The sequence below is a fragment of the Gallus gallus genome, chromosome 1 (genome assembly GCF_016699485.2).
Source record: "Gallus gallus isolate bGalGal1 chromosome 1, bGalGal1.mat.broiler.GRCg7b, whole genome shotgun sequence".
Classification (NCBI taxonomy): Eukaryota; Metazoa; Chordata; class Aves; order Galliformes; family Phasianidae; genus Gallus; species Gallus gallus.
In genome coordinates, this window is record NC_052532.1 from 57,619,395 (window position 1) to 57,646,720 (window position 27,326).

Sequence of the window (27,326 nt, forward strand, 5' to 3'; positions counted from 1 at the left end):
ATAGCTATCTTTGTAGCACATTCAAATGTCACAGAAGAAATAAGACATTGTTGAATTTCTCTGTCTCTCTATGGCCCTTCTCCCCAGCTGAGCTCAGAGAAGTTATCATTCACAATCAGTCACTTCCCCAGACCTACCACTAATCCCCAGTTTGTGAACCTATCTGCTGGAAGACTGATCTACCTTCATAACAATGTGTGGTGGTAGAACACCATGGGAAAAGCAGCATGGCTTCTTCTTGTATTGTACCAGTACATAAAAGACTTCATGTTTCAGTGCTCAGACTGTCATTTTCATGAACCCTCCTACATGCACTGCATTATTTTTTTCCCCTATGCAGTTAGGTTCCTAAGTTTTCTTATTTATTATCTTTTCTTGACTAAAAATAAAAGCTCCCATGAATTTTTTTTTTGAAACTTGTGTTTTGTATAATTGGGAAAGAAACATAATTTCTCAAACTATGTCCATTTCTAATCCAGCAGTGTGACATTTAAAGCTATCTAAAGGGGGAAAAAGTGTCAGGCATTGCAATTACGTTCTTCTTCCGTCTATGTACCTTTCCTTTGACTTGCATGCACTAATATTCCCTGGTTGTTGAGCCAGCCTTATAGACTCTGGGTAGTGAGTGCTGATCCGACATAATGGCATATGAGTCACTAAGCTGCTTCCTGAAGCTTTGCTGGAAGTTATCACCCCGCGTTTGTCAAGCAAAATCTTACTTTAATATAAGTCTTACTTTAAATATAATTTAAATATAAATTTAAATTCTCTTTAAATATAGAGAGTTTGCTGGTATCTTGGAATGCTTTTACCCAATAGGACCTGTCCTTCACCACAGAAAAAACATAGAGCAGCCTATATGCTGCTGAATGCATCAGTCTTGCAGGCACTGTTAGCATTCATGATGTATTCTAAGTTATTCCTTATGTATTTTCATTTTAATATAGAAACTCATGTTCAGAACAGGAGTGCAGCATCTTGTAACCTGTTGCCTTAGACCTCAGTTACTGAGACACCCTCGATTCATTATCCTTCTCACTTTTTAGGCTAGAAGTACTTGTGTCAGTAGAGTTATTTTTGTACTGGTACTTGATTTTCAATCTTTACTTTCATTTGTCAATATGTGGCAGAGCCGTTTATGTCAACAGATGGAATGTATGCCATAAGGAAACTGAAATACTTGGTAATTATCATCTCTGTGGCTCTGCTACAAACCATGTGTTAGGTCTGTAGTATTTTCAGTCCAAAAAGAAAATTACTTGCTTCAGAAGTAAGAAAAAAAAAACCAAAACAAAAAAACGCTATATTTCTGGGGTGTGAATTGGCATTTAAAATGGCAGTCCTGAAGGTCAACTATTTTAAAACTGAAATAAAGCAAACTATAAGCTTGTCTGTGACAGTGCACAGAATTTTAACTTTTAAAAGGCCTTGTGTGCATTAAGAGTTCTGTTTTTAACTAGATTAAAACAAAGTGAAAGTAGACAATCTTTTGGTGCAAGCGCAGAATGAAGAAGCTAATTTTAGGTGGGATGGACCTGTCAAGACAGACACTTTATACAGACACTTCTCTCTTTACAAGTGGAAAATGCAAATGTGGCCAAGTTTACATAGCATTCAGTTAAACAAAATCTAGTAGTAACAGTAAGATGGAAACTTCTATGAAATCAAAACAAAGCTCTTCAAAACAACTGTCTATCAATTGGTGGCCACTCAAATTTATGGATAGGAACCCGTGAAAGGTTTCAGAAGTATGCTGGCTGACAGGGCATATAAATCTGGATGAAATCTGTAGAAATGAGGTGCTCAAACCTTTTTTTATGATCTCCCTGGCATATGTGTATTGGACTCTAGGTTGGCAGTCCAGCTCTCAGTATTTTGTTTCTTGCTCCCTGGAAGATAGCTACTGAAAGAGGATCCTCTGCAGATCCAAGTGAATGTCCTGGTGGACAGAGAAAAAGAAGTCCTGAGAGACTTCCCAAGAAAGCATCTGTATCCTGAAGCAAAGCTTTGTGGATTTTCTGACTTTAGGGATGTACAAAAAGGCAGATTGCAATGGGAAGGGATCTCCATATAGAGATTGATGAGCTCAGAAAAGCCTTTGCAATTCCAGATCACACAGCCAGTAAATAGGCTTCTTGATCTTGCTTGTCATTTAAGATACAATATCTATTTTGTGTAGTCAGTAGTCCTAATCTTGTAAAAACACAGTGGTGGGCCTGTGAGGATCAGGTCCAATAACGCTTGCTCTTATTATTCTTTCACAGAAGGTTAAAATTAATTCATATTGTATTTCATTTTTTGCTCTTCCATGGAAAACTTTGTCTAAGAAGCTTTCTTCTTTTTTCTTCTTTTTTTCTTTTCTTTTTTTCTGCAGTCCTCATTCCATCCCTGATCGCCTGCGGATCAGAGTGAACCGGATTAATTTGCAAGAATATGAGGGGCTACATTATGACAAGGAAAAACTCCGTGAAGCTTGTAAGTTTGAAGAAGCCAGGTTGTACCTGCTCTTGGTAGAATATTACGTATAGATCTCACATTAACAACAGCAAAACAAAAACAATCCAGGGCCAAACATACATTTTGGACAAGACCTATGTGAGCAATATGCTCATCTAATTAAGTATATGCACATGCATTCTTCCTATATAAATACTGTCTGTATAAAGAGTGTTCAGGCATTTTCTTACTTAATTGTGCCTTCTGCATGTTGATTTTATTTACTATAAAGTAAGTGTTTTTCACACCTGCTTTTTTGTTTGTGTCTTTACATTGACTCTGCCGACTTTCTGCTAGCATATGAAACTTACCAAGGGTTTGTGATTAACACCAAATTTGAAACTGCATGAGAGACTGGCTTCAAACTGAGAGGATGATCATAAAATAATAGAATCATAGAATTCTCAGAGTTGGAAGGGACCGTTAAAGGTCATCTAGTCCAACTCCCCTGCAATGAATATGATTTTGCTCAGGTGCATTTATCTTGGGAAGGAAATCTGGCTTCCTTTATTCTTTAAGAGCCTTCAGTTTTGCACATAAGAAAATAATCACTGTTTTCTTTCCACTTGTAATGGTTTAATTGCCACATTCAGGGGTAAGTCAAAAGCAGACAGATGGTTGCGTTGGCAACACTGATGACGATGATCCACACTTAGAAATGGAGTTCCTTTCCTTGGTGACACACAGCCATTAATCAATGAGGGACACGTCTGCTTGTGATAACAATTTAATAGAGTCTTGTTCATGCATCTGGCTCATTATTCATCTTAAATTACAAGCATGACTGTTTGTTGTGCAACAAAGCTTCAGCTCCCTCTGTAATATAGAGTGTTCTGGTAATTACAGGATGACAATCCTTTTAATTGGTTTGCTTATCTTACTGTTGGAAGATAGTTAAACTGTTTCACTTTCACCCCTCCAGTTCCACCCCTCCTTATTCTTCTCTCAGTTCATTTGGGCTCCTTCCAACAAAAGAAGTGAAATGCCTTGAATTTCGATGTATGTCCTGACAGCCTTTTCTGAAGTTTCTGGTAGTAGATTTCAGCCACAATCAAAGCAATCTAAGCATTAATCTGTGGACTGAGGAGAATTATAAGATGAGGATTATGGCTCACTGGAGAAGAATTTCTTTTCAGTTTAGTTTGACCTTGAGTATCCTTAGGGCCATCTTGGACTGATGCTTTTGAAAACCTGTTGGAAACATTCTAGTTCCTTTGGTGATTCTTCCTATGCCTTTCCATCTGAGGACAACTATCCTCATTCATTCTCACAACAGATGTAATTTTTTTTTGTATTTAGTGTATATTAAGTAATCATTAAGTGCCATTGCATCATCTGACAAAAGATATACACCTTTTTACACTGGTGTCTCTGCAGCTGTACATAGTTATTAGTTATTTGTCACATTCGAAAACAGTAATAATAACATTATAAAATAATAGAAAATGGGCAGATAATGATCTAGCAGCTTTGAGATTTGGTTTTAGACTACACACATTTGATCACTTGCTGAGCATGTACTCAAGAGGTTTTCATTCAAAAAGTAGATGTTTGTATATCAAAGTGCTTGCTTTTAGGTACTAATAGACTATTTTCAGTAGGTATCTGGGGGTTCTGGTTGATGGCAAGTTGAACATGGGACAACAGCCAAAAGGGCCAGTTGTACCCTGGTTGTCAACACTGCCACTGGACAAGGGAGGAGATTGTCCTGCTCTGCTCTTTGTCCTCACATTGAGCACTGGTGCAGTTTGTGCACAGCACTATGAGAAGGACATAAAGATATTAGTGAGTATCTGAAGGAGGGGTGTGAGGATGGTGAAGGGCCTGGAGGAGAATGTGTGAGGAGCAACTGAGGTCAATTTAGGTAGAGTTGTGAGTAATCAGGATTTGGACTTGATGATCTATGTGGGTCCCTTTCAACTGAGAATATTCTACTATTCTAAGAGAACTCACAATGGGCCACTCACATTGTTGCAGTAGTATTTCTTCCAGATGTGTTGTTTTAAGTGGGGTTAGCTTACTGCAGTACATCTGTAGCTCTCAGGAACATCTATGTCTCACTTGATGCTCAAAAGAGACTCAATTTACTTGTCTTTTTAAGCTTTGGCTGAATATCTACAATTTATTTCCAGAACACTATGCTTACCATCCATTCCCTGCCCACACCAATTAAAAGCACTTTTATCTCCCCATAGTTTTTGAAGACTAAACCAGAATCCCACAGCAATCTGAACAGGAAAAGGAAGCCAGTTAATAATGACTCATGCTGTTATCCATGAAGGAACGATAACAAAGGAGTTATTAAGGTTTTTGCCTGTCACATGTCTCCATTATAGTTTTGAAATCTCTGACATCAATGTAATAATCTGGATCACTTTAATTCACAGTAAATACATTTCACTTCCCTGGTTTGCTCAAAATACTGATTTGATTCTATCAACTGCTTCATCTGAAATTGTACTTCCCGACGTCTAACAACTCATCATACAAACTGTTCTGTGAAGATTAATCTTCACTCTGTTGGAGGTAGACATCTCATTTTGAAAACCTTCTGAGCAATTAAACAGTGTCATTTTGTTCTCTGAAGGGCAAAATTGTTCTTAGCCTGTTCTCCTTCTGTTGCTCTTTACTTTTCTTGTCACTGTAGCTGGCATTTAACCAAGATGCTGTTTCTGAATTGTCCCTTCTTTCCCTCCCCTATGCTCCTCCTTTTCTTGTTCATTCTGTCAGCATCTTGGTATTGTCTGTGTGATGATTGATGATGGTACAGGGGTTACTTATTGATCCTTCTGTGACGGGGTTGATTGATTCCATGAACTCTTTTAGGAAAGGGATATATCTTGACCATTTTAGTTATGTTGTTATGTTCTTTGTTGCTGCTAATGTAGTTGTTATCTCCAACACATTCCTTTATATGTCCCAAGCACTTGTCACCCTAATCATCAGTTTCACTTCCTCTTGCCTGATGTGATAGTTGTACCTTAAGTAACCAAGATCATTATATTCAAAAAGTAAATTCACTTGATGTTTCTAGATGGGCAGAACTTAATTCTGTGTCTCGCCTGTGCCTCTTCTGTGTACTGTTTCTGATTTCCTACTATGGCAGGGAAGTATGATTGAAAACAGCGTTTTGGGGGAACAATTTAATTATTTTTAAAACAACAAAATCTTTTGGTTTATGACACTAGATTTTCCCCATTTCACTGCTCCTATGAAATTCTTGAGAGTGGAGGTATATACAGAGATTATTAGAAACTAGTGCACACTAATACACTAATTAGTGACCATACGGTTCTCATCCATGTTTCCCCTTAGTGACATTACTGTAGATTTGCGCCATGAAGCTGGAGGGGTTAATTAGCTCACCAGCAGCATTAGATACAAAGCTTTATTTATTTATTTGTTTGTTTGTTTATTTAATAGAATCTGTCAGTTCTTAGTGCTCTTTATGTATTTTGTATGTTCTATCCTTGGAGGTCCCATCTTGCTTATTCAGTGCCACTAAGATTAAGGAGGAATCATACTCAACCCCAGTGACAGCAATATCAGAAATAAATATCAGCTCTATGAGCTCTTGGTCTCCAACATCACTATATTTCACACAGAACCAGCCATTCCTTATCTTCTCAGGAATAAAATGACACAGAAAATTGAAAAACAATTTTTGAAGAAGATTCATTTCCATGTGTATAGTAATTGATTTAGCTACAATCTACAAATCTCATTCTATTTAGCCTCCTTGCTTTTTGTTTGTGTGTATTGAGATCAGGAGTAACATGATATGACATTAATCTTAGATTCTTATTTCTCTCCCAGTAATCGGTCCCTTGCTAATTATATCTAGCCAGATATCTATGTTGCATATGTCTTGCCTTCAATTTCTGTAGGTTATCTCAGTACTTTGGGGTCATCTGATAAATTCTTACTGAGTACAAGGACTAAAAATCTTGTGAGTAGGTTGAGACGTACATGGACAGAGATACCACGATTTTCTCATATCAGCAGTGTATTTACAACAGTTTGAGAGTCCCACACCTAGGAAGTCATAGAATCATAATATGACTTGGGTTGGAGGGGATCTCAAGGATGAACTAGTTCCAACACCTGTGCTCAAAGATGTAGTGGATGAAGATGTTTTGGGGAGTATTCAGTGTGATTTTGAGCAACTATTAAATAAGAAAAGGCCAATGCTGAGGATGTGGTATTTACATCCTGAATCCCCATAACGTGAAGGATGCAGGAGTAGTGATCTGCTAGGTGACTATGGTGATGAGGGAAAACCTGAGTTAGCAGATAGAATCAGGACAAGTTTGATTAACCACTGAAGGGAACATGCTCAGTGGGACGCAACATCAATCTGGATGAATGTAGGTGAAGTGGATTGTATAGAATCATTGAATCATAGAATCATAGAATGGCCTGAGTTGGAAGGGACCTCAAGGATCATCAGGCTCCAACCCACTGTTGTAGCATAGCTACAAACCCACTCTTCTGTTCTGTAAGAGAAGGACCAATGGTTGCTTATTTGTCAGGAGGTTTCTTAGCAGCTGTGGTAGCTTATCTGGAGAGGCATTGTAAAAGGCAGCATTGTCTACTTCACTCTGCTTAGAAGTCACAGTATTGCTCTAACAGCTCTGCTTTCTCAAGGTGTATTGTGCAGACATTAGCTAATTCATGCATTTTTTGTTTCACATTGATGTAATAAGGTCTGAAACTGGGAGGATTTAATGGGTCTGTCTCTATAGATCTTACAGCTCAGGTTCCTGTTCTTTTTCTTAATTGTAAACCGTTATTGCTTAGCCCAGCCTCTTCTTTCAGCTCTTAATCCCAATATCTCTTCCTTACCAGTTTCAATTCCAAGCTCTTCATAGTCGTTCTTTAACTCATTCTTTTTCAACTGGTGTCTGGGACAATTTCCCTCTTCATTTGACTTGGGCAGCCTTTTTTAGTATGTCTGGGTGTTGGAGAACTGACATTCTGGAGGGGATGACCCCCCTCTCAAATGTACTCTTTCAGTCTGGTAACCTCCATTGCATTTTATGCCCAAATATATGAGGACTTTAGAACTGAAACACTGGTATTAAAAAAGCTAGCAACCAGCCAAGCAACTGAAGAAGGCTTTGTTTCTGTCAGTAGAATAAATGAAAGTGATCTGAGGAAATGTATGGCATAGATTTGTTTCAAAAAAAAAAAAAAAAATCCTTTTGTAGAAACTCAGTTGTGTTAAAACCACACTGGAGAAGTCAAATCTCTTAATTTAAGTGTCTGAATATATTAGAATTCTCTCACAAGAACTTACTTGGTTCTTCACATTTCTAATATCAGCAAAAACCCCTCAGGAAAATGATGTTTTTATAACTTTTCTAGTAGTGAGGATCCTTTATTTGCTACATTAAACATTTACTGCCCCATGTCTAATCTCCCCTTTCCCCTGAGGTGTATGTCAGTGTTGGAATGAGTTTTTCTGGCATTCACATCTACCTTAATGATCTGCCTCGAGGCTGTCTTATTTGGGATTTGAGTGGGTTAATCATGGTGTTTAGATCGCAAATTGAATGCTTTCATAACAATAAATGGGGAAGTTAATTGAATTTTACTTTTTCTTGATGGTGTAATATGCAGTGTTCAGACAGTGTTCTCAGTACTGCTGCAGAGTTCACTAGCTTTAGGTATTCAACATAATGGACACTTAATAGGAGGATTTCTTCTTTGTTTACATAAATTCCGTAGCTAATTTCATGAGAGCTTAAGAAAGTGCAACTAATCTTGCAGTTATTAGAGCATTACGCTAGTCATACTGCTGCATCTACCTCACCCTTCTCCTGCTGACACTTGATTTCAGTCAGCATTGCTAGGAACAAAAAGCTTTCCGCAATGCTAGTTCAGAATATGAAGCAACTGCCTGACTGTCTCATCTCCTGGGGTTCTTGCACTGCTGCTTATCCATGCAGTATTAGAGTATGTATCCACAGCTCCCTGGACAGAGTTCTTTTCACCATTCAGGGAACACAAAGAAGCTGGGAGCTGGATGCGAGCAGTCAGAAGAGCAGGCGCCTCAGGAGAAAAAAATCTGTCTCCTAAATGCTGTGGCTTGGCCTATGATCTGAGACTACCCTGTGTTTGGCATATCCCCATGTGTGGATATGTCTATGTTGTCACAGGAGTGGATAGTCTGCAGATGTCTAGGAAAGCGGCTCTGCATTGTTTGTGCTCTTAATACATGCAAGACTGCAAAACTTTGTTTTCGACTCCCACCTTTCACCTGACATGTCCAGTAATCACTGCGTCCCACAGCACTGGTTTTTGCTGCTCACATCCTTATCCACACAGAGCTATTCAAAAATGGCAGAAATCCATTAATTCCCTAATGAAAATGTTCACAATGACATTGAATGTCAGGCAGTGCATGCACATTAACCTTATGTCTTTACCTGATTCATCATAACTTACCTCATTTGACGCTTGGACTAGATGATCTTAGGTCTTTTCCAACCTTAATGATTCTGTGATTCTGGCTCCACTGCACAGTGTTGCCCTGTGTTTTTTAGAACAAGAACCAGTCCTGCTGTTTAAATTTGTAAGGGCTTGAAGGGTTTTCAAAAAGCTGCTATTTTGAGGCACTTTGAAAATCTTGGCTGTATAATGTGTTGTGCGTGCTTACCGTGGTTTATGATATAAATGAGGGCTGGAAACATTTCACTTGCTGGAAGGCAAATAAGTTTCACAATAAAGAACAAACAACACAAAACCCCCCACTAATGTTTATCAAGCAACATTTTAGCATATGAAGTAATGTTATTCAGTAATGACTTTAAAAGTTTTTTAATTGAACACAAATCATGTGGGATGGAACCATATGGGAACTACCTCACACACACCTTATCCCTTAGCTAGCCATTGACCCATAAAACCAGACGTTGTGCTGGTTCAGTATTTCCAGGCAGGAAAAGTCACACATCCCTTTTTAAGAGCAAATTATATATGTAATTAATGTACGAAATGCAGATATAGTTAATTACACCTATGGGTTATTATCTTCATCTGTAATGATGCAGATAAGGCTCAGAAGTGTCACAGCTCAGCCATCTATTGCATACTAGTGTTTTCTTTACGGGTGTTTTGGTGAATTTCTTTAGAATTCTCAGTGTTTATAGGGTCCTTCTGCTTAGGGCTATCAGCAGTGGTGGAGGTTAAAGGTTGTCATTCTGTGTTAGTTCCAATATTGCAGTCGGTTAAAGCTCTGGACCCTGTTAAATTGAAGGAAGTTATTCAATACAAAAGGGACAAAATGTGTGGTGACAATTTATGAACTAATGTTGTATCTCCCTAGTGCTCTGTAACTGTTGGAGATGTAGTCATGTCTGCTGCAATTCACTTTTTAGTGCTCTAAAAAATCTCAGCCCTTTCAATAAGGGCTGCAGAGGGACTTACTGAATTAAAACTAGATGGTCATTAAGTGCTCTTTGCCAAGAGCATAAGGGTCTCCTGTCAGAGCAGGTTAAGCACTAGCAAACACAAAGTAAAGGGAATCAGTCTGTAACTCAGAGTGTCGGCATACATAAAGCAGACCTGACCATTGACCCTTATTCCACTTAGCTTGTCTCACAAGCTCTGTTGAGTAATGAAAAAACCCTAGAGGTTGCAATGAACAGTGTTGTCTGCTGAGCTTTCTGAAAACAGGCAGGTGGATTGGGATCACTGTCGGATGCATTATTTGATGAGTAGTGTGGGCTTTGCTTCCCTCATCTTCCTTTTTAGTCCTTCTTTCTCTCCTTTTTTTTTTTTTTTCTCCCTCCCTGCAATTACCCCCCCTCCTACTTCTGGTTTTCTGAAACTCATATCTGCTCTGCTGTTTACATTGCTTTCCAAACACGATGCTGACAGAGCTGGTGGTGTATCTTCGGAGCCCTTCACTGGCCTCTGAGCTGCATTATGCCCTTCAGTCCTGTAGCTGCTTCCTGTCTTCTCCCTGAGATCACTGAATTTCTCATTAAGCTTCCAGCCTTGGTGGGCCACAAGAAAATGAACCATGAAGGTGTTCCCCATTATGTTTTACCACTAACCTGTTCCCTTATCAGAATGAAGAGCTTCCCAGCAGACAAGCATCTGAGGGCCACTCTTAGTCAACCCCTCTTGAGTGACAGGAGGAACTGCAGCACTGTTGTTCCTCCTGTTTACCTCAGTATTATCAATAACTTTAAGTTGCTCTTTGTTATTCAGTTACCAACATTGTTTATGAGCTGATATTCTTCTTCCGTCTGGAATTCATCATGTGATGATTTAAATCCATTTCCTGCTCCTTCCCTGCTTTTGAGGGCATTGTTTGACTAAAGACCCTTGAGGGAGAAAAGAATAATTTCATGATTCAGTTTCAGATTTTCGTGTGCTTGAGAATTTTCTTGCTTGTTTCCTTTTTATTTAAAGAGATTTTAGTAGGCAGCTCTCTTGGTACCTTCCTGGTAGACTCACGCATACATTTTCTCCCATCTTTGCTCTTTTTAAAAAAAGCAAGAACACCTAGAGTCTGAAAGAAGAGAATAGTTGTGGAAAACTAAACTCCTTATTATCTAAAATGCTACCTTTGACTGAGGGGAATTATTTGCTGTATTTTTGCAAGTTTTCTTTTCCTTTTTCCTTTCTTCCCTTTTTTCTTTTTTCTTTTTTTCCTTTTCCTTTTCCCTTTCCTTTTCTTTTCCTCTGAGACTTGTGGATGTGTCAGTTTTGTGTGCAAATGGAACAATATCTGTTTTTATTTAAAAGAACATGATAATAACATGACGCTAGCTTTCTCCTATGTTAGGCTGTGACCTCAGGGATACCCTTTAACTTTGGTTGTTTGCTTTTACTGTGGTTGTCATTTTACTTTGGAGATAAAGTAAGGTTGAAGCCGATAACCTCTGAGTATGCTCTTTTTTTCTTAAATGCTATCATAAAATGTGGTGAGTTAATATGCTGCAGTTCATTGTCAGGTTTTTTTTTCTCCTGCTAAAGTAAAGGTTTCATTATATAGTAATAAATAAACACCTCTGTAATCTTAAGTCAATAAACCAATAAGCTCAGGCTGGAAAGCAGAAGCAGCCCAATTCTTTGGTGTCAATAACAGAGTTCCAGAAGAGGTCTGCCAGAGGATTAAAAGGAAATCCCAACAATACTGTTTACAACAAAATCCTGGTGGAATGTAAAAGTAATTTAGAAAATAGATTTATTTTTTTAAACCATCTGAGTCACATATCACTAGATTTCATGGCTTTAAGTCATTTCTGTAGAATCTCAAGTGTTTTGAAAATATACTCTGTGGTACATTTCTTTGCAAAAAATAATTGGTGTTCACATCAGAGAAGGAAGTACACAATTTTACTGAATCTCTTTTAGCTTTTATGATATAAAAGGCAGTTGAATGTCAGAATCCTTGATAATTACAAATGGGTAAGTCGAACAATGAATATTATGTTCCTGATTTTAAGTGACTGTTAAGATTTAGTAAGCAGAGAGCTTTAGTGAGGACATTAAGAAAATTAACAACAAAACAAAATGTACTGCAAATCTTTTAAAATCCAACAGACCTCAATTAAAGACATTTTTCTGTGTTTTTCCTCTCCCAGCCATTCCCTTAGGAATTATAGTTGTACGAGGAGATTGTGACTTGGAGACCTGTCGTATGTATATTGACCGTCTACAAGAGGTAATGTTTTTGTGAATTAAGTATCATTTATTAATCTGTATTATGCTTCTTCCACTTCTGAGTGCATAGGTCTAATGATTGCAGTAACTTTGTATTGCAAGTATTGCAGATTGCCTCATGCTGAAAACAAAACTTTAGAGTTATGACATGCTATTAAAACCGAGAGTAACACAAAACATTATTTTCTGAACAGGAAAAAATAAATCATGCTGAAACCATTTAAATTATAGTGGAATTGGTGTGTATTGTTGTGTTTGCTTCTTCCTGAAATTGAACAGAATATAGGCACTTTCCACATTCATTGCTGCATTTATACCAATTTCTGAGCAAATTAGTGTTTAGAAACTGTATTAGGTAGGGATAAATATCATGGTATTTCAGTGGATCTAATTATGCAAATATTATTCTCTAACACAGTCATGGAGTAAACAGAGACTCCAACAAATACTACAAATATCAAACTGATATTTCAAAAAATACAGAAATATATGCTTATCAGATAATGCTAATGTAGCTTTTATCTTCTTGAATGCTTTGCCCCTGGAAGGTATTCCCAGTACAGCCTGGGAAACTGAGAATCCAAATGCCCCACTACCTGAATAATTTTAAATGTGTATGCACTTAGTGATAAAACTGGTGGATTCTCATTGCTAGAGTGCCTCTCACTGTTTCATAAACTTGTACTGATATCTTTCAAAAACATTCACAAGTGTGGTGACTTTACATGGGTTTCCGAGAGCCTGTCCCAGTTGGCACAGGAGCTATGGACCTCATTCTTCCTATTTCCATCTGAGAATGGAGGATTACATCACAATAGTTTGGATGATATTTGCAGCACTGAGATGACCTCCTTGGCATGAGGTTGTCTTCAAATCTGGAAAAATACCAGGGGTCTTCTTTAGTGTTTTAATTACTCAGAAATGCTTGTAAAAGACAATATGAAGGCTTTTAGCTTTTTTCTTTCTTTTTTGCTGCAGATATTATATTCTAAATTTAGGTAGTTTTCATGGATCTCTGATATTCAAATAGATCTGTGATACGGTAAAAATTCATTAACATTATCTCTGTATAAATTGTTAAAAGTGGACTGTTTATTTTTTACCAGATGCACATAAATGCAAGCTTGAAGAGAGCTTTTCCTAAGTATTTTGTGGCGTTTGTATACTATACTTAAAACCAATGAGAACTACTTGCAAAATTACTTTATGATGTTTAGCCAGCCAGAACTGCAATTACTTTTGTTGATTTAATCTTTTCATCATTGGCATATCTTTCATCCTCCTATTAGGATCTACAGTCAGCAACTTCTACTACACAGAGAGTTCATTACCAGGTAAGATAACATTTGCATTTAGTAAATGAAGAACAAAGACAAGTTTAACCATGTGAATTACACTGTTTGCATTTGAATGCAGATTTAGAGGAATTTTTGATTACCATTTGCCCTCAGATGATGGAGGTTCATTCTGATTTCCTGAGATAATCTTCTTCCTTGCAAACCTTATGGAATCATCTTTAAAATTGCCTCTTGAAGCAAATGAGAGAATGTGTCCTTTAAAATAAGTGACAAAAGATGTTTCTCTGAGAGATGGAACAATAATTTTTCATATTGTATAGATGAAGTAGTAGTACCTACCACTGAGAAGAAAGGTGTACTAGCAAACCTAACCTATTAATAATTACATGTACCACAGTCATTTTCCTATAGACTAATATGATCTTCAGAGTAGTTTCCTTGATCCATCCTGGACAGAAATGTGCCCTTTGTATGTGGCAAGAACACTCTCTTTCTAGACGGCTAGTTTTTAAAATTGGGCTCTTTGTGCATTTTGCAGCTATATTGTATAGTTTATGCAATACAGAATACAGAACTTGACAGTTGGAAACATTCGAGAATATATATTACTCTCAGTAAAATATTGTGCTGCAAAATGCTTACATTGGGAGTAAAATAATTCAGACTAAATCTGCTGACTCCTGAGCTAATTTGGCATTAGCATGGAGACTTGACACAAACAATGGTCAATTGACAAAGTGCCTAGGACCACAAGACTCAAGTTGCACGGTGTTGATAGCCTTTTCCTAGATTTAACAATGTAAGTCTTGTTAGGATCAGCAGGAATGAGTTCACTGAGAAAAAATGCAAGGATCCAGCTGATGGGAACCTACTGTAGTGAAACTGCAGATGATTTCTTGGGCCTTAATGATTACCTGGGTGATACAGAATTCCAGTTTGGCAGGACTGCCTGTAATGTGCTGTATTCAGGAAGGCACTACAAGAAAATGCAAATTTGGCATGTTTTTTCTGAAGTTGCTTTCTTCATACCAGTACGTGGTTTGCTTCTGCATTTCTGTGTCCAATTTTAACCTCATAGTTTTGACATTTGTGTCAATCATTGCCCTAGGACTGAGTTTTAGAACAGCACTTGCGTCTAGTGAATTGGCTAATAAAGCAGCTTGTGTTATTCTGTACCATTCCTTATAAATTAACCTAAGTGGCTGCTGAGTGCTCCATGTGTAGGAAACTGCCTGAGGTAAAATGAGGAACTAAATCTGTGCATATGGGGAGGGACAAAATAGGGAATTAAATGTCAGAAACCAGCTTCATACTTGGCCTTAACCTCTGTAGTTATAGCAGCATAGAAATTAATTGCCTAGCCTTTTCCTTTAGTGCACATCAGTGTGAAATCCCTCACTTGCTATTAATTTTTTATGATACTGTATTTTTAATGCCCCCCCTCTGCGTTTTGTCTTCAGTACTTGTTTGTCCTGGATTCTTCAAATGCTGCTTTATTCCTAGCATATCGTTTCTATGAACTGTCTTGCTAGGTTAATTTGTGGTTTGTTCCACATTTGTTAGCATCTGTCTATAAATTACCAAAGGGGGAAAAACAGGGGATAAAGGGTATGAATAAGGTTCTTGAGTTGATGGAACTGTCTTATCTTGCTAATAAGGTATCATGGGTACGTTTAGGTCTCGTAGACACAATTTTGTTGTGTGATGCTTCTGCAGCTCTCAAAACATGGGGAGTCAGCAGAAATAATATCAGCAAGCCTGGGTGTAAATGAGAAAAATGATGTTAGACTTGTTCTTCGTTCTGCTTTCTTTCTCTATCAAGTTTAATGTATATGAAATATTACTCTCATGGGTCTGAGACCTGCCAAGCTAGTTCTGCGGTTGAACTATAATGGGTTCTTGGAAAGAGCCTATGCAATTTGTGACTTGATTTTGTATTTGCCAGCATTATCCCTATCTTCCTTTTCCCAGCATTATGTACTCTGTAAGGTCTAGAACTTTCACTCACTTCTCCTCTTTGCATCATCTGCCGTTTTTGTATGCATTCTTATCTTTCTTTGCTTTCCTCCCTTTGTCCTTTGTATCCCAGCCCTAACCTTTCCTCAGACAGTGGGCTAAATGTTGATACTTACAGCTTTGTGCATTTAGATAAATAGAAATTAGCAAATGTAGCAGATTTTAGAAAGTTCTTTACTATTCCACATGCACTGCAATTATGATACAAGTAAACCTAAGCATCTCACAACTCCATAAACTCATGTTAGTGAAGGAAATAGGTACATTTCAAATCTGTTATTTTAACCACCAATATACATTTTTGATAACTATTTATAGAAATAGCTCATGTTGTGGAATGTTATTCTGTCTTGCACATAAATTGGAGACAAAATCTGTACAGGAGGACAAGGTTTGTGGGATTAAGCAAAATCACTGAGTCTAAATATGAGAGGGAACTGAGATTTGATTTTTGTCAGGCTGGCTACAGATGCAGGTATCATGGATCAGGAGAGATTTTGTTTTTATAAAAGGAAAATATGTAAGTGACTGCAGTAACATTTCAGACAAGATTCATTGCCAGCACTCCAAAATCTAGGGCAATGAGAAGATGACACATGAGTTGCCCGGAGCTATCTTTGCTTTTCTGTCCAGTATAACTGGAAAGGAAAAGCAATAATAGCAAGTTCCATTCAATTGCGGTAGAAGAAACTAATAGGATGAATCATGAAAAACTGTCATGGTATAAAATACAGTTGTTCAGATTTCACAGTGGCATCTTGCCAGGCATTGAGATGTATTCACCTGGCTGTGCAAAATGAATATCCATCAAAATGTGAAGTGCTAATTGTCATCACAGCTGCTTGAAAATGACAGGTAGTGCATGCAAGCACCCAGCTGACCAGGAATTTAGGGAAACCAAGAACTTGTGTGTATCTGTACAACAGCAGCATGGCCTCATTTTTTTCTCAAAGAGCTGAAAAAATGTTAGATACTATTATGTTAATTGAAGAGTGAGGTCTGTTTCTTGACATATGAGGGTATTATTTAGTATTTAATCATTTTGGAAATTATTTTATCCACCCAGACTGAAAGACAACTTCCTCCAACATTCTCTGAGATTTTTTCCCCAGTAGAAGAAAGCAACTTGCTTCTTCCTCACAGTCCTACTGACACATCTGGGCAGCCTAAGAAGTTGAATCAAAGAAGCATCCATTTTTCTGTGGATATATTCCTTATTTCTTAATTTTTTTTTTCTCACACGTGGCTATCTGGATAAGAGGTGTTTTAGATATATGTCAGATTTGTAAAACATTAAGATAAATTGATGAGAAATAACTGCCCCTCCTAGGTTTTCTTAGTGATATAGACAACAGGCAGCAAAGGCAGAAGAAAATATAGAAAACTTTAAAACTTTGAGATTCTGTATGAATGTTCCAGATGTGTTAGATGTGCACGATGCACCATAAGCTGTCATTTTAACTCTCTGCAGGTGTTTCTGCACTTTTATTCTTCTTGTACACAAACCATGGACATGATGGAAACAGCCTGAGGGACTGGTCGGCTTTGTGTCACTTGGAGTCTGTCACTTAGAATCATAGAATCACAAGGTTGGAAAGGACCTATAAGATCATCTAGTCCAACTGTCCTCCCATTACCCTTGCTACCACAAGCCACTAAACCTTATCTCGTAGCTTCTCATCCAGACCCCTCTTGAACACTGCCAGGGACAGCGACTCCACCACCTCCCTGGGCAGGCCATTCCAGTGCCTGACCACTCTCTGAGAAAAGTTTTTCCTTATGTCTAAACTAAATCTCCCCTGGCACAACTTGTGGCCATTTCCTTGGGTCCCTGTTTATTGCCTGGGAGAAGAGGCCAAACCCCTCCTCGTCACAGCCTTCCTTCAGGAAGCTGTAGAGTGCAATGAGGTCTCCTCTGAGCCTCCTCTTTTCCAGACTGAACAATCCCAGCTCCCTCAGCCGCTCCTCATAAGACTTGTGCTTCAGACCCCTCACCAGGTTCGGTGCCCTTCTCTGGACACATTCTAGGGCCTCAATGTCTTTCTTGTAGTGAGCGGCCTAGATGGGCTAGATGCCTTTCTAAAAGATCTGCTGTAGTGCAGGCTGGAGCAATGACTTTGAAGCACAAGCTGGAGGACAGATTTCTGTATTATGCTAGACATTAACTGTTTGTAGCCCTGTCGTTCCTCTCGGTTGAAAACCCATGATTGACTGAAATCTGTTTTTGGAACTTGCTCCTTCAGTCAATCTTTACTTTCTGATGCTGGACTCTCAAACCCCTACTCACCAGACAGAGCTGTACAATTCCCAGTGCAGGTGTTTTTTTTTTTTGTTTGTTTTTTTGTTTTAATCTTGCATCCTGCAGTCAGGAAAGGTGGTGGGCATCTGTATAATATTCAGACAAGTTCCAGTAAGGTACTGTTGTATGTTTGTTTTCACCACTCTGTGCCCATGTTATGAATATATGTACTTACGCCTTATCAAATACTGTGCTTTCTGTGCAGAGCAGTACTTTTCTCAAAGGTACCTTCCCTCCCCACTGCTTCTGCTTTCTCATTTTCTCACCTTGTGCATTGATATAGCCCTCCATAGTCTGTTGTCTTAAGGAGAAGTAAATCTTAATCTTGAGTGAATGTGTGCCTGAATTTACGTCATTTGCAGGTGCGCTGATTTTACTGCGTAAGTTATAAATAAGGATAGAATTTGGCTCTATGCACATTTTGGGTTGGTGCCCACAGGCTGTGCTGTTGTGCTTTGTCCTGTGCAAATCTATTTGTGTTTAGGTGTTGTGTTCCAGCAGCTTTAGGAATCTGGCTGGCCATCCACTGGCAGCATGGCACAGAGCCACGACCACTTCTGCTTTCTGAGATCCCTCTTGTCTCCATCTCAGTGAGAGCTAAGAAAACAAGAAACACCCTTTGTTCTTCCCCAGCCATTTGGTTCCTTGATGTAATATCAGTTGGGCCCCAACAAGCGGGTCTTTCTAGACAGAATGGGAACATGTTGATATGGGATGTCTGATACCTTAGCCAGCAATGATCCCGAGGTCTGCACCCTGCACTGTCTGTATTCTGGATGAAGACAGCAGCTTTTTTTTTTTTTTTTTTTTTCCTCCCCTTTTTTCTTCTTATTTTTAAATCTGATGTGCATTTGGGACATGCCAGGGACAGCAATATGGGCACTTGTTCTAAGTGGCAGACTGATGGAGGTGGGAAGGGCTGTAAAGCCCTACTCTGGAGTAAGAGAAAGTAAAAGGTACACAAACAGTAATTGGAGTTCATTGCTTGTTGTTTGTTTTTGATCTTCTCTTTCTCCTCTCCCTATTTTTCTACCCCAACAAACAATGATGACTTCAGACATCCAAGAAAGCTGCTTCTGATGCAGTGCTTTCTGATGTTGCTGAAGTGAAGGAGAAAGTACAGCTGAGAGTGTGCCTCAGGTTTACTTACAGAGAGTAAATTGTTTGCTATATTACAATAAAAACCTGATGTGAGTGGGGAGCAAACCCAGTGGGTTTAGGTTTTGCAGGTTTTGCACACTGTGCAATATAGTGGAAAAAAACCCATTTTTTAAAAAAATGTTGCTTCTCTGCTCAATCCAGGACCAAGAAAGCTCTTTCCCAAGAGTACTTTCTGTTCAGAGGCTCTCTCCTAGATGGTGCTTCCTAGATGGTAAGTGTGTCTCCTTCCCATTGTGCCTAGCATGCTGCTTGCTGCTGGTGTAGGTGTGAAGGACAGTGCATCCAAGAGTACCACCAGGGAGGAGCAGCTGTTCCTTGCTGCACTGAGAAGGTGAAAAGGGAGCTATGTGTCCCCCTATCCCTTCTGAAAAATGGGCCTTCAACTTCCATAGCATCGTCTCCCCAAGGAGATGGGTTCTTCCAAGGGTGGTTGGAGGTTTTGTTTTATTAGTGTCTCTGCTGTGATGCAGCACTTATGTGGCAGTACCTGGATTCAGAATGCATCTGGTTGTGGTAGCACACTGCTGTCAGCAGGGCTATGTTCTTTGTTACTGTTTCTCCATAAATACTGCAGTATTTAGGTGATGGAAATGTACTCCCTTTCCCCTGTAAGGGGTCACTTCATGTAACTCTTGTATTTGACTCCAACTTTGCCAAAGTAGGCAGCTTGTCTGGGCTTTACATCAGGCTCCAGAGCACTAGAATGGGGAGCTAAAGTGGATGGCAGCTGCTTTTACAAAAGCTTCAGCATGGGGGGGAGTGATTTTGTTATTGTTCAAAACAACCAGTTTCTCCTTGACAGTTTCTAACCACTTTTCCTCATCTCTCTTGATAGAATTGATAGACAATTGATAGAAAATACATTGAGGATCTGTTTGGTTTTTAGAGAAGGCTGGGTGGGCAGATGGATTCAGTTTTAGTCTTCAGATGTTTGATATTCCGTTGCAGTGCCAAAAATGACAGTGCTATATCACTGTGCTGTTCTGCAGAAATGCCAGAATGAAAAAAAATCTGTGATTTCACTGGCTAAACTAAATGCAAAGCAGAAACAAAAATATCACATCTAAAGCACATTGATAAAGCACATTGAAGGTGATAAAATAGTTCTGCTTTTAGCGATATAAATTATTTGGCAGTGCCAACATTCACATTAGGTACTTTGTTTAGTGATTCTTCCCTCCTTTGATGTTTTGTTCATGAGTAGAATAAATTTTCCTCGCGTGTATCAGTAATTCAGATTTGTTTTACAAGGAATTCCCAAGCATATTATTGCTTTTCAGATTCACAGTTTGAATCAATCGTATTAGACCTATGAGTTTTATGATGTTCTTGCTATACTGTCATTGGAAGAATGCAGCTTTCTGTCACATATTTTAATATAAGCAGTTCTTATATAAACCTGAGACTCCATTTGCCTGTATTTTAAATAATTATTTCAAGTTAATAGCTTCAGTGAATATTGTTTTGCCAAATCCCACCTTTAAATACATTTTTCAGTAGTGTAGGATATAGAAATAATGAATGAGTCAGATCATGTTGTGACTTCACTGACACAGAGGTTTTCTTACATGGTGCTGATGTTAGCTCAGCCCACCTTGTTCATACAGTTCTGCTTACACCACTCGCTTCATTTCTGCTTTTTTATTTATCTTTGCAGCAACTTCTGCTGATCGTTTTTACCGCATTGACAGATCTCAGGTAAATCTCTGTTTGGTTACTGCTTCTATAGATCTTTTTTAAAGCCATGACAGATGCATCATAAAATGAATGATCTGCTATTGCTCCTGTGTACTCTAGAATGCCAATGATGTCTTATGAAAAGCAGAGAAAAAATTCTGGACCATTTTTCAGTTGACATAATTTGCATCATTTCACTGAGCTCACTGAAGTTTTGTATCTGCTGATCATGTGTTTTTCTTTTTAACTACCAACCAGATACACAGATCAGGATGTTCTACATTAGTCACCCTTATCATGTCTTAGTAAGGGTATCTGTGCAACATTAGAGTGCTTGATTTTATCTTTTCATTGATGTTTTTAGACACCAGAACTCCTGATCCTGTATGTGACATGAAATAGCTGTGGAAATGAGTGTGATTAAAGCCAAGAATTATAAACAGAGCTGTATCAAATATTCCCAAGGAAACCCAAAACAACATGTCATTTCATTAAATTCAAACCCATGGTGTAGATCTGCCAATCTGAATATATTTTCTGAAAGACACTTTGAAAATTTTACAGAGCTTTTCATGTTTCCCAACTTGTAGGCAGAATAGACCAATTAGCGGTTCAGCATGAAATGTAAACTGTTGATTTACTCATTGGTCATTTGCATCTTGTTCCCCTGAGAACAATGTGAGCTGTTTTTGAATTATATGAACATCTGCAGATGGTGGTTTATTTCAGTCAGAAGAAGCTGTGAATGTAGCTCAGAGGCCTTGGGTTCGGTGTCTGCATGTAGCTGCCAAAGGCCTTTGCACTCAGTCATATAAATGCGTTGATGAAGTTGTACTTGAAAATTTTGAAAGCAAGATGAAGAAGATGCTGCTACAGACTAAACTGAGCAATGCTGTTTTGTTTTGTTTATTCTGCATTTTTCTAATTCTGGCTCTGTACAAAGTGTCATCTTTCCCTCCTACTCCTTTGCCATGTGTTTCCATAAGAAAAAATCAATACTGCATGATGGTCCCTGTGCACAAAATGTGGGAAAGTATCCTGCCCATCCTCCTACTTAGACAGACCTTCTCATACTCAGTGATTCTGAAGGACAGTGGGACTTCTGTGCCAATAAAAGAAAGTGGTATTGAAAAAGAGAGCTTTGTTAATGAAGATGCAAATCTAGAATGTACAAGCAATCGAGTTTTTAGAGACTATCTCCAAACAATGAAAAATCCTGTCAGCTGAGGGCAGGCCTTAGGTGTTGGTTCTCAGCTGGACACGTAAGCCTCAGTTTTTTGGGTACACCTCCAGTTTTCAGCAAAATGGTGTTGACTGGATGAAAGTCACTGAACAGCAGCCTTTTAAGCATTGCTGTGAATGTGAAGCTTGCTGGTTGGGAATCTTGTTTGTCTTAAAATCGAAGGAGTGCTTATTGCTAACTTGACTTGGTATTTTTGTGTGTGCTTATGTATGCATTTAAATACGCAGACAAGTACCATGAATGCTTTTCAGCCTGATGTATTCCCAGGTTTCCTATAGTCATCTGAGCTTTCTGAGTGAACACTGATGCCACAGGTTCATTATTTGTTCCTTATATCATTCCAACAGGAACATTTGCACTTTGTGACGGAAATTTCGCAGGACGAGATTTTTATTCTGGACCCAGAGCTGGTAATGTCACAGCAGGGGGGGACGCCACCTGGAATGCCTGATCTGGTAGTGGAGCAGGCCTCTGGGTGAGTGGTGCTGGGATTTGGCCTTCAGCAGCCACATTAGAATTTGGCATGTCTTTTCTGATCCCCTCTGCTGAAAGGTTGGAAGGTACGGGAAAGGGTTAGACCTGGGGGCAGAATCATTTGCAGCAGTGATAATGACAGGCTTGGAAAGGACATTTAAGGTCATCTAGTTCCAGCTTCCCTACCATGGGCAGGGCTGCCACCCAGGGCTCCATCCAACTTGTCCTTGAACACCTCCAGGGATAGGACATCCACAGCTTCTCTGGGCTTTCTGTGCCAATGCTTTACCACCCTCTGATAATGAAACCTGTATCTATCAAGTTATGAACTTGTTCTCTGCACTGTCAAGGCTCTGATACAAATATTTAAGGCCCTGAAGTCCTTTGAGTCTTAGAATGACTGTGAAGTGTCTTTGTTTCTCCTTGTCCTCTAGGCAGATTAGAAATGCTCCTGTTCCTCTTCATCTAATCATGGTGAATTAAGCTAAGTTAGCTTGCAGCAGGCTGAAAAATACTGGGAATAAACAAGCATAAAAGAGCTGCAAAGCAGAGCAGGTGATGTAATTTCTGGGATTTAGAGCTTTTCTTTTCCTTCATCCCTTCCTAGAATATCAGATCGGTGGAACCCTGCTGTTCGAAAGAGGATGCTGAGCGACAGTGGCCTTGGCAAGATTTCCCCACACTACGAGGTACCTGACAAACAAAAGGACGCCAGCCAGACCTATATACTGCAGTAAGAGCCCTCTGCATTTCTCTGCTTGATGACACATTGTCACCATCACTACAGACAGCTCCTAGTGGCTTCTTTAGGTTTAAAGTATTGTGCTGACATGCTGAAACAACAGATATCCCTTTGTTTCTTCTCTTTTGTTCCTCGCTTCTGCTTGTTTCAGTTTCTTCCTCCCTCTCCATTATTTATATGTTCTTGTCTTTGTTTTTCTGCCCAGATAAATAAGAGGGAAGGGACAGGTTAGGGACGTGGTGGCTGTTTCTCTCCAAAATCTAGAGTTATGAGCTGATGCAGATTATTCATTATTCAGGTGGGCAAGCTCTGAAGTATGTTTAGACACTGTCTCATTTGTGGCAAAGCTGATAGTTGTATAGTAAATTAGGCAGGGGACTGCAGCAGAGAGAACAAGATATTATTACAGTTATGGCAGCTGAAAGCTGCTCTGGGAAGGCTAGCTTTTCTCCTCAGTTTCCTCCACAGAATTTCTGAATGATTCAGAATTTAAAGCAAACTTCACATATGGTCAGTGACAACAGACTCCTCACTTCATGCTTGTCTGCGCTGAGGTAGGCTGTGTTTCTGGGAGGCCATTGCAAGAAGACTTTGAAAGAGAGTGAAGGGCTGGAAAGTGAGTAAATATGCTTTCTGTGTGTCTCAGATTATATTACTAAAATTAGTGGAAAGTTTGTGTCTTCCTTCTTCTGACTCTCATTTTCCTACCTACAGAACACAGATAATATTGCAGTCTTACCTTAGAGGAATACAGAGAGGGTAAATTTCATTGTCACAAAGAAGCTCAAATGTTATGGCGAAACTCTGTCAGAGATGCTTAGGAGAAAATTAATCACTTTACATTCTGTGCACAGTTTTGATAGTGGGGGATAAATGAACCTTGAGGTTGTGTACTGCATATAAAGAATAGAAAGGGATAATAAGTGGGTGTTTTTAAACACTGAAGAAAGAGTCCACTAGAAGAAAGCAGTATGTACCAATATAATTAAAGAATACATCATGTATGTGTGCTACAGGGCTGCAGTGTGATGCTCAGATAACATGTGCTCTGGTATTTTCAAGCTTTGAGTTCTTGACTTTCCAATTAAATGTGGTTTATAACCTGGCATTTTAAAGAAATAACTTTTTTATATTTTTAGCAGCTGAGAGTAGTTCATGGGCTCTTTACAGAGATTTGTCTCTTCAGATTTTTTTTCATATAAAACTTGCTGAGAGGATTTTATCAAGTTGGAGTAAAGTTCCCTAAAAAGGAAAATAGCAGGGCACAAAGGGGACACCTCCTCACACTCGAGAGGTTCCCATGGACCTTTTGAGAGTCATCTGTGTCCAGTGTTTAATATTCGGTCTGAAATATTGCGTACCACATCTAATTCAAAGCGTGAGATCCTGTATCTGGTCAGCAGGGCAAGTGGAGTAGGACTTGCTGTGATAGAATGTCTTTCAGTTGTTCAACTGGGGTTGGTCATTTCTCTTTCAAATATGAGTTGGAAGTGACCCTCCTCAGATGTTACTAGCAGATGAGGTTGCAGTTGGTCATAGTAGGGGTGCAGGCTATTCAGAGTGTCTCTGACATTGCTGTATATACGCTCCTTAAGATGAAGTAATGCGTTCTGAGAAGTGAGGAGTGTAACTAAAAAGACAAAGTGTGCTAACAGACTTCAATTAATTAAAGAACATAATATGTGATCGGAAAATAATTATGGTACGTGACATTGTTTCTGATGACAAACTTTTGGTGTAGAAAGTAATTTGACTGTAATGGTTTTGTGGAAGTGATCTTTCTGAGAGAAAACTATTTACACTATTGTTTTTAATCAGGTGAGCTTCATGTTAATTAATTTTCAGACGACATTTAACTAATAATCATATTTCATGTTTTGCTCTTCCTTCCCCTACCCTTTCCAAAGACTCTTTGATGTGTGACTGACTGATAAGTGGACTGCAAAACCATGAAAATTAGCATCTTGATGCAGTAGTCAGGAGCTGGGGCATGTCGTATCTTAAAAGGAACATCAAATCAGTGTCAAAGGTGCATACAGCACCAGTGGGAGGACAGCTTCTTGTAATACTGGTGCTTGATCTTGAAAACAGCCAAGTATTCTGGACTGGCTCCACCGAAACATGTAATTGCACTCTTCCTTTGAACATGAGTGGGTTCATCATGCTGACTTTTCCTGTGATCTAATGGTGCAGTGAAGTGGGCATGACCATTGCCTCAGAGCCTATTTCATGTATTCATTGTTGGCTATGTATTTCTCTTCCTAGTTATGTGTTTGTCAACTTGTTATATGATGAGGGATAGAAAATAAAAAACAAACAAGCAACACAACTACATACAAAAATGAAAAAGCGTCTGTTCCTTGTTAGGTGTTTAATCTGTGTCTTTTAATTGAAATAACTCATTTTCCCATTATTACATTCTTATATTCCCATTGTTACAGCAGTAATAACCACTCTTCTAGTATCTGACCATCTAGCGTACATAAAGGTAACGTGTTTCCAAAGCTGCTAAATGCATTGTATGAATTGAGTGCATGGCTCGTGAAGGGTGGATGAAGGTTGGCCAGAGTGCCATCTGGCCCTGTCAGAGAGAGGAAGAAAAAACACCTATAGGGGCTGGGAGCCCTTTACACTAAATAGACATTAATTAGCTAGCAGTATCACCCAGGCACTGCTTTATGAGGCAATAATAACCCAGTTCATGAGAGGGAAGTAGAAAAAGGCTGACTGCCAAGTGTTTTAACTACAAAAATCAGATCATTGCACAGAAAATCAGTGTTATTGTACAGATGTTAGAAGATGTTTGTTATTTTTTAAAAAAAGAGAAATCTGTGTGGTACAAGAAAGGAAAAGGAATGCTCATGTAGTAAAAGTCAAGAAAATACTGAAGCCACTTTGAACATGTTGCGCAGGAGCTGCCTAGTGATGCTGAACATTTGAAGGTTGAGAAGTTGATGAAGGATTGAAAAAATTCAAGTGTTTCTCCAAAATTCTTGCATTGGAAAACTCAGTACCAGCTCTTAAATAATCAAAGAAGTCTGTTTTGGTGTGTTTTGATTGTAAAATCTGGATTAGTTCAGATTTAGTTTACAAGCTTAAGCCATATAAGTAAAATACACATTTCAACTGCCTATTTGTACAGCTGTACAGATGTCTTTTCCCAGATGATGTTACGTGAGTAGTGATTACTTTTGAGCAAGTCTTGTTTGTGAGACAGCATAGGTCATATCTCACTTTCACTGTATGCTTGTGTAGCCCTTAAAATAGAATTATTAATTGACAAAAAGCAGTGTCCATTTGTGCTCAACTGCATGTTCTTTCCCTTATTTTGTCTTAAATGCTTTTACAAATAGCTTGTAAGGTATCATTCTTGCTACCTTAAAATGGAGCATGAGAAAGATTTGCCTAAATTGGCTCTCCAGGTCTTGCTAGGATAGTGGTATTAAAAATGAAGGGGTCTTAGTGAAGGGAAGGATAAGAACTCAAAGAAAAGAAAATATGATGTAAAGAGTACTGAGAATGTTTCAGGGACAGGTAAATATGAATTAAATAAAAAAAGTGCTTTGAAGAATGTGAAAAAGAAAGGCATTATAAGTATATAGCAAGTAGATAAGAAATTGTTTTGAGTGAAAGCAAAGTTCCTCACTGAAATTGAGTGGTAAAAACTGATGCACCTCAATGAGAGACCTAGTCTTGTATTATGAAAGCTCTCACTATTGTCAGTGTAATGCAGTCACAGTAGTTAAAATCTTGCAAATGTTCTAGATGGAAGCTAAAATTTATCTATCATTAGGAGACCTTTTCTTCACTTGCTTCTGTAAACCTTCCCTTACTCCCATTTCTGAAGCACTTCTTGACAAAGAAGGCACCTGTTAATTGTTTTATTCTCTTGGGCCCAGACACTAGGAATGGAGAATTTCACATACTTTATGCTTCTGATATGAATACTAATTTTCTCCATATGCTTTAATATTTCAGCTTTTTCTTTTTCCTCTGGAGATTTTCAGTTGAAAAAGAGGATTAATTTTTTCTTTCCTTTTGAATTCTATCTTAAAGATATGTGCCTGTGGTTCTGGGAAAATTTATTTCTGCCCTTTCACATTCCCATAAAAACTTACAATGTAACAATGAAAATCTAACAATTCTGGCACTACTGTTTGAATAATTTGTTCTGCAGCTTCATTTCTTGCCATCCAGAGCGCTTTCTTTCATCCTGACCAACAAGAGCAAGCTCCTAAA

At 38.6% G+C, this 27,326-nt stretch overlaps 1 protein-coding gene across 8 annotated transcripts in view; it reads left to right on the forward strand.

The window, feature by feature from the left end:
- DGKI (diacylglycerol kinase iota) overlaps positions 1-27,326 on the forward strand; it is a 209,810-nt gene that overhangs the window by 138,323 nt on the left and 44,161 nt on the right. For all 8 annotated transcript variants that reach the window (XM_025156048.3, XM_025156051.3, XM_025156057.3 and 5 more), the window contains 7 exons: positions 2,375-2,475; positions 12,099-12,178; positions 13,467-13,511; positions 19,093-19,162; positions 20,609-20,649; positions 22,219-22,346; positions 22,953-23,078. In XM_025156048.3, coding sequence (XP_025011816.1) covers positions 2,375-2,475; positions 12,099-12,178; positions 13,467-13,511; positions 19,093-19,162; positions 20,609-20,649; positions 22,219-22,346; positions 22,953-23,078 — 591 coding nt within the window. The remainder of the gene's footprint in view (positions 1-2,374; positions 2,476-12,098; positions 12,179-13,466; positions 13,512-19,092; positions 19,163-20,608; positions 20,650-22,218; positions 22,347-22,952; positions 23,079-27,326) is intronic.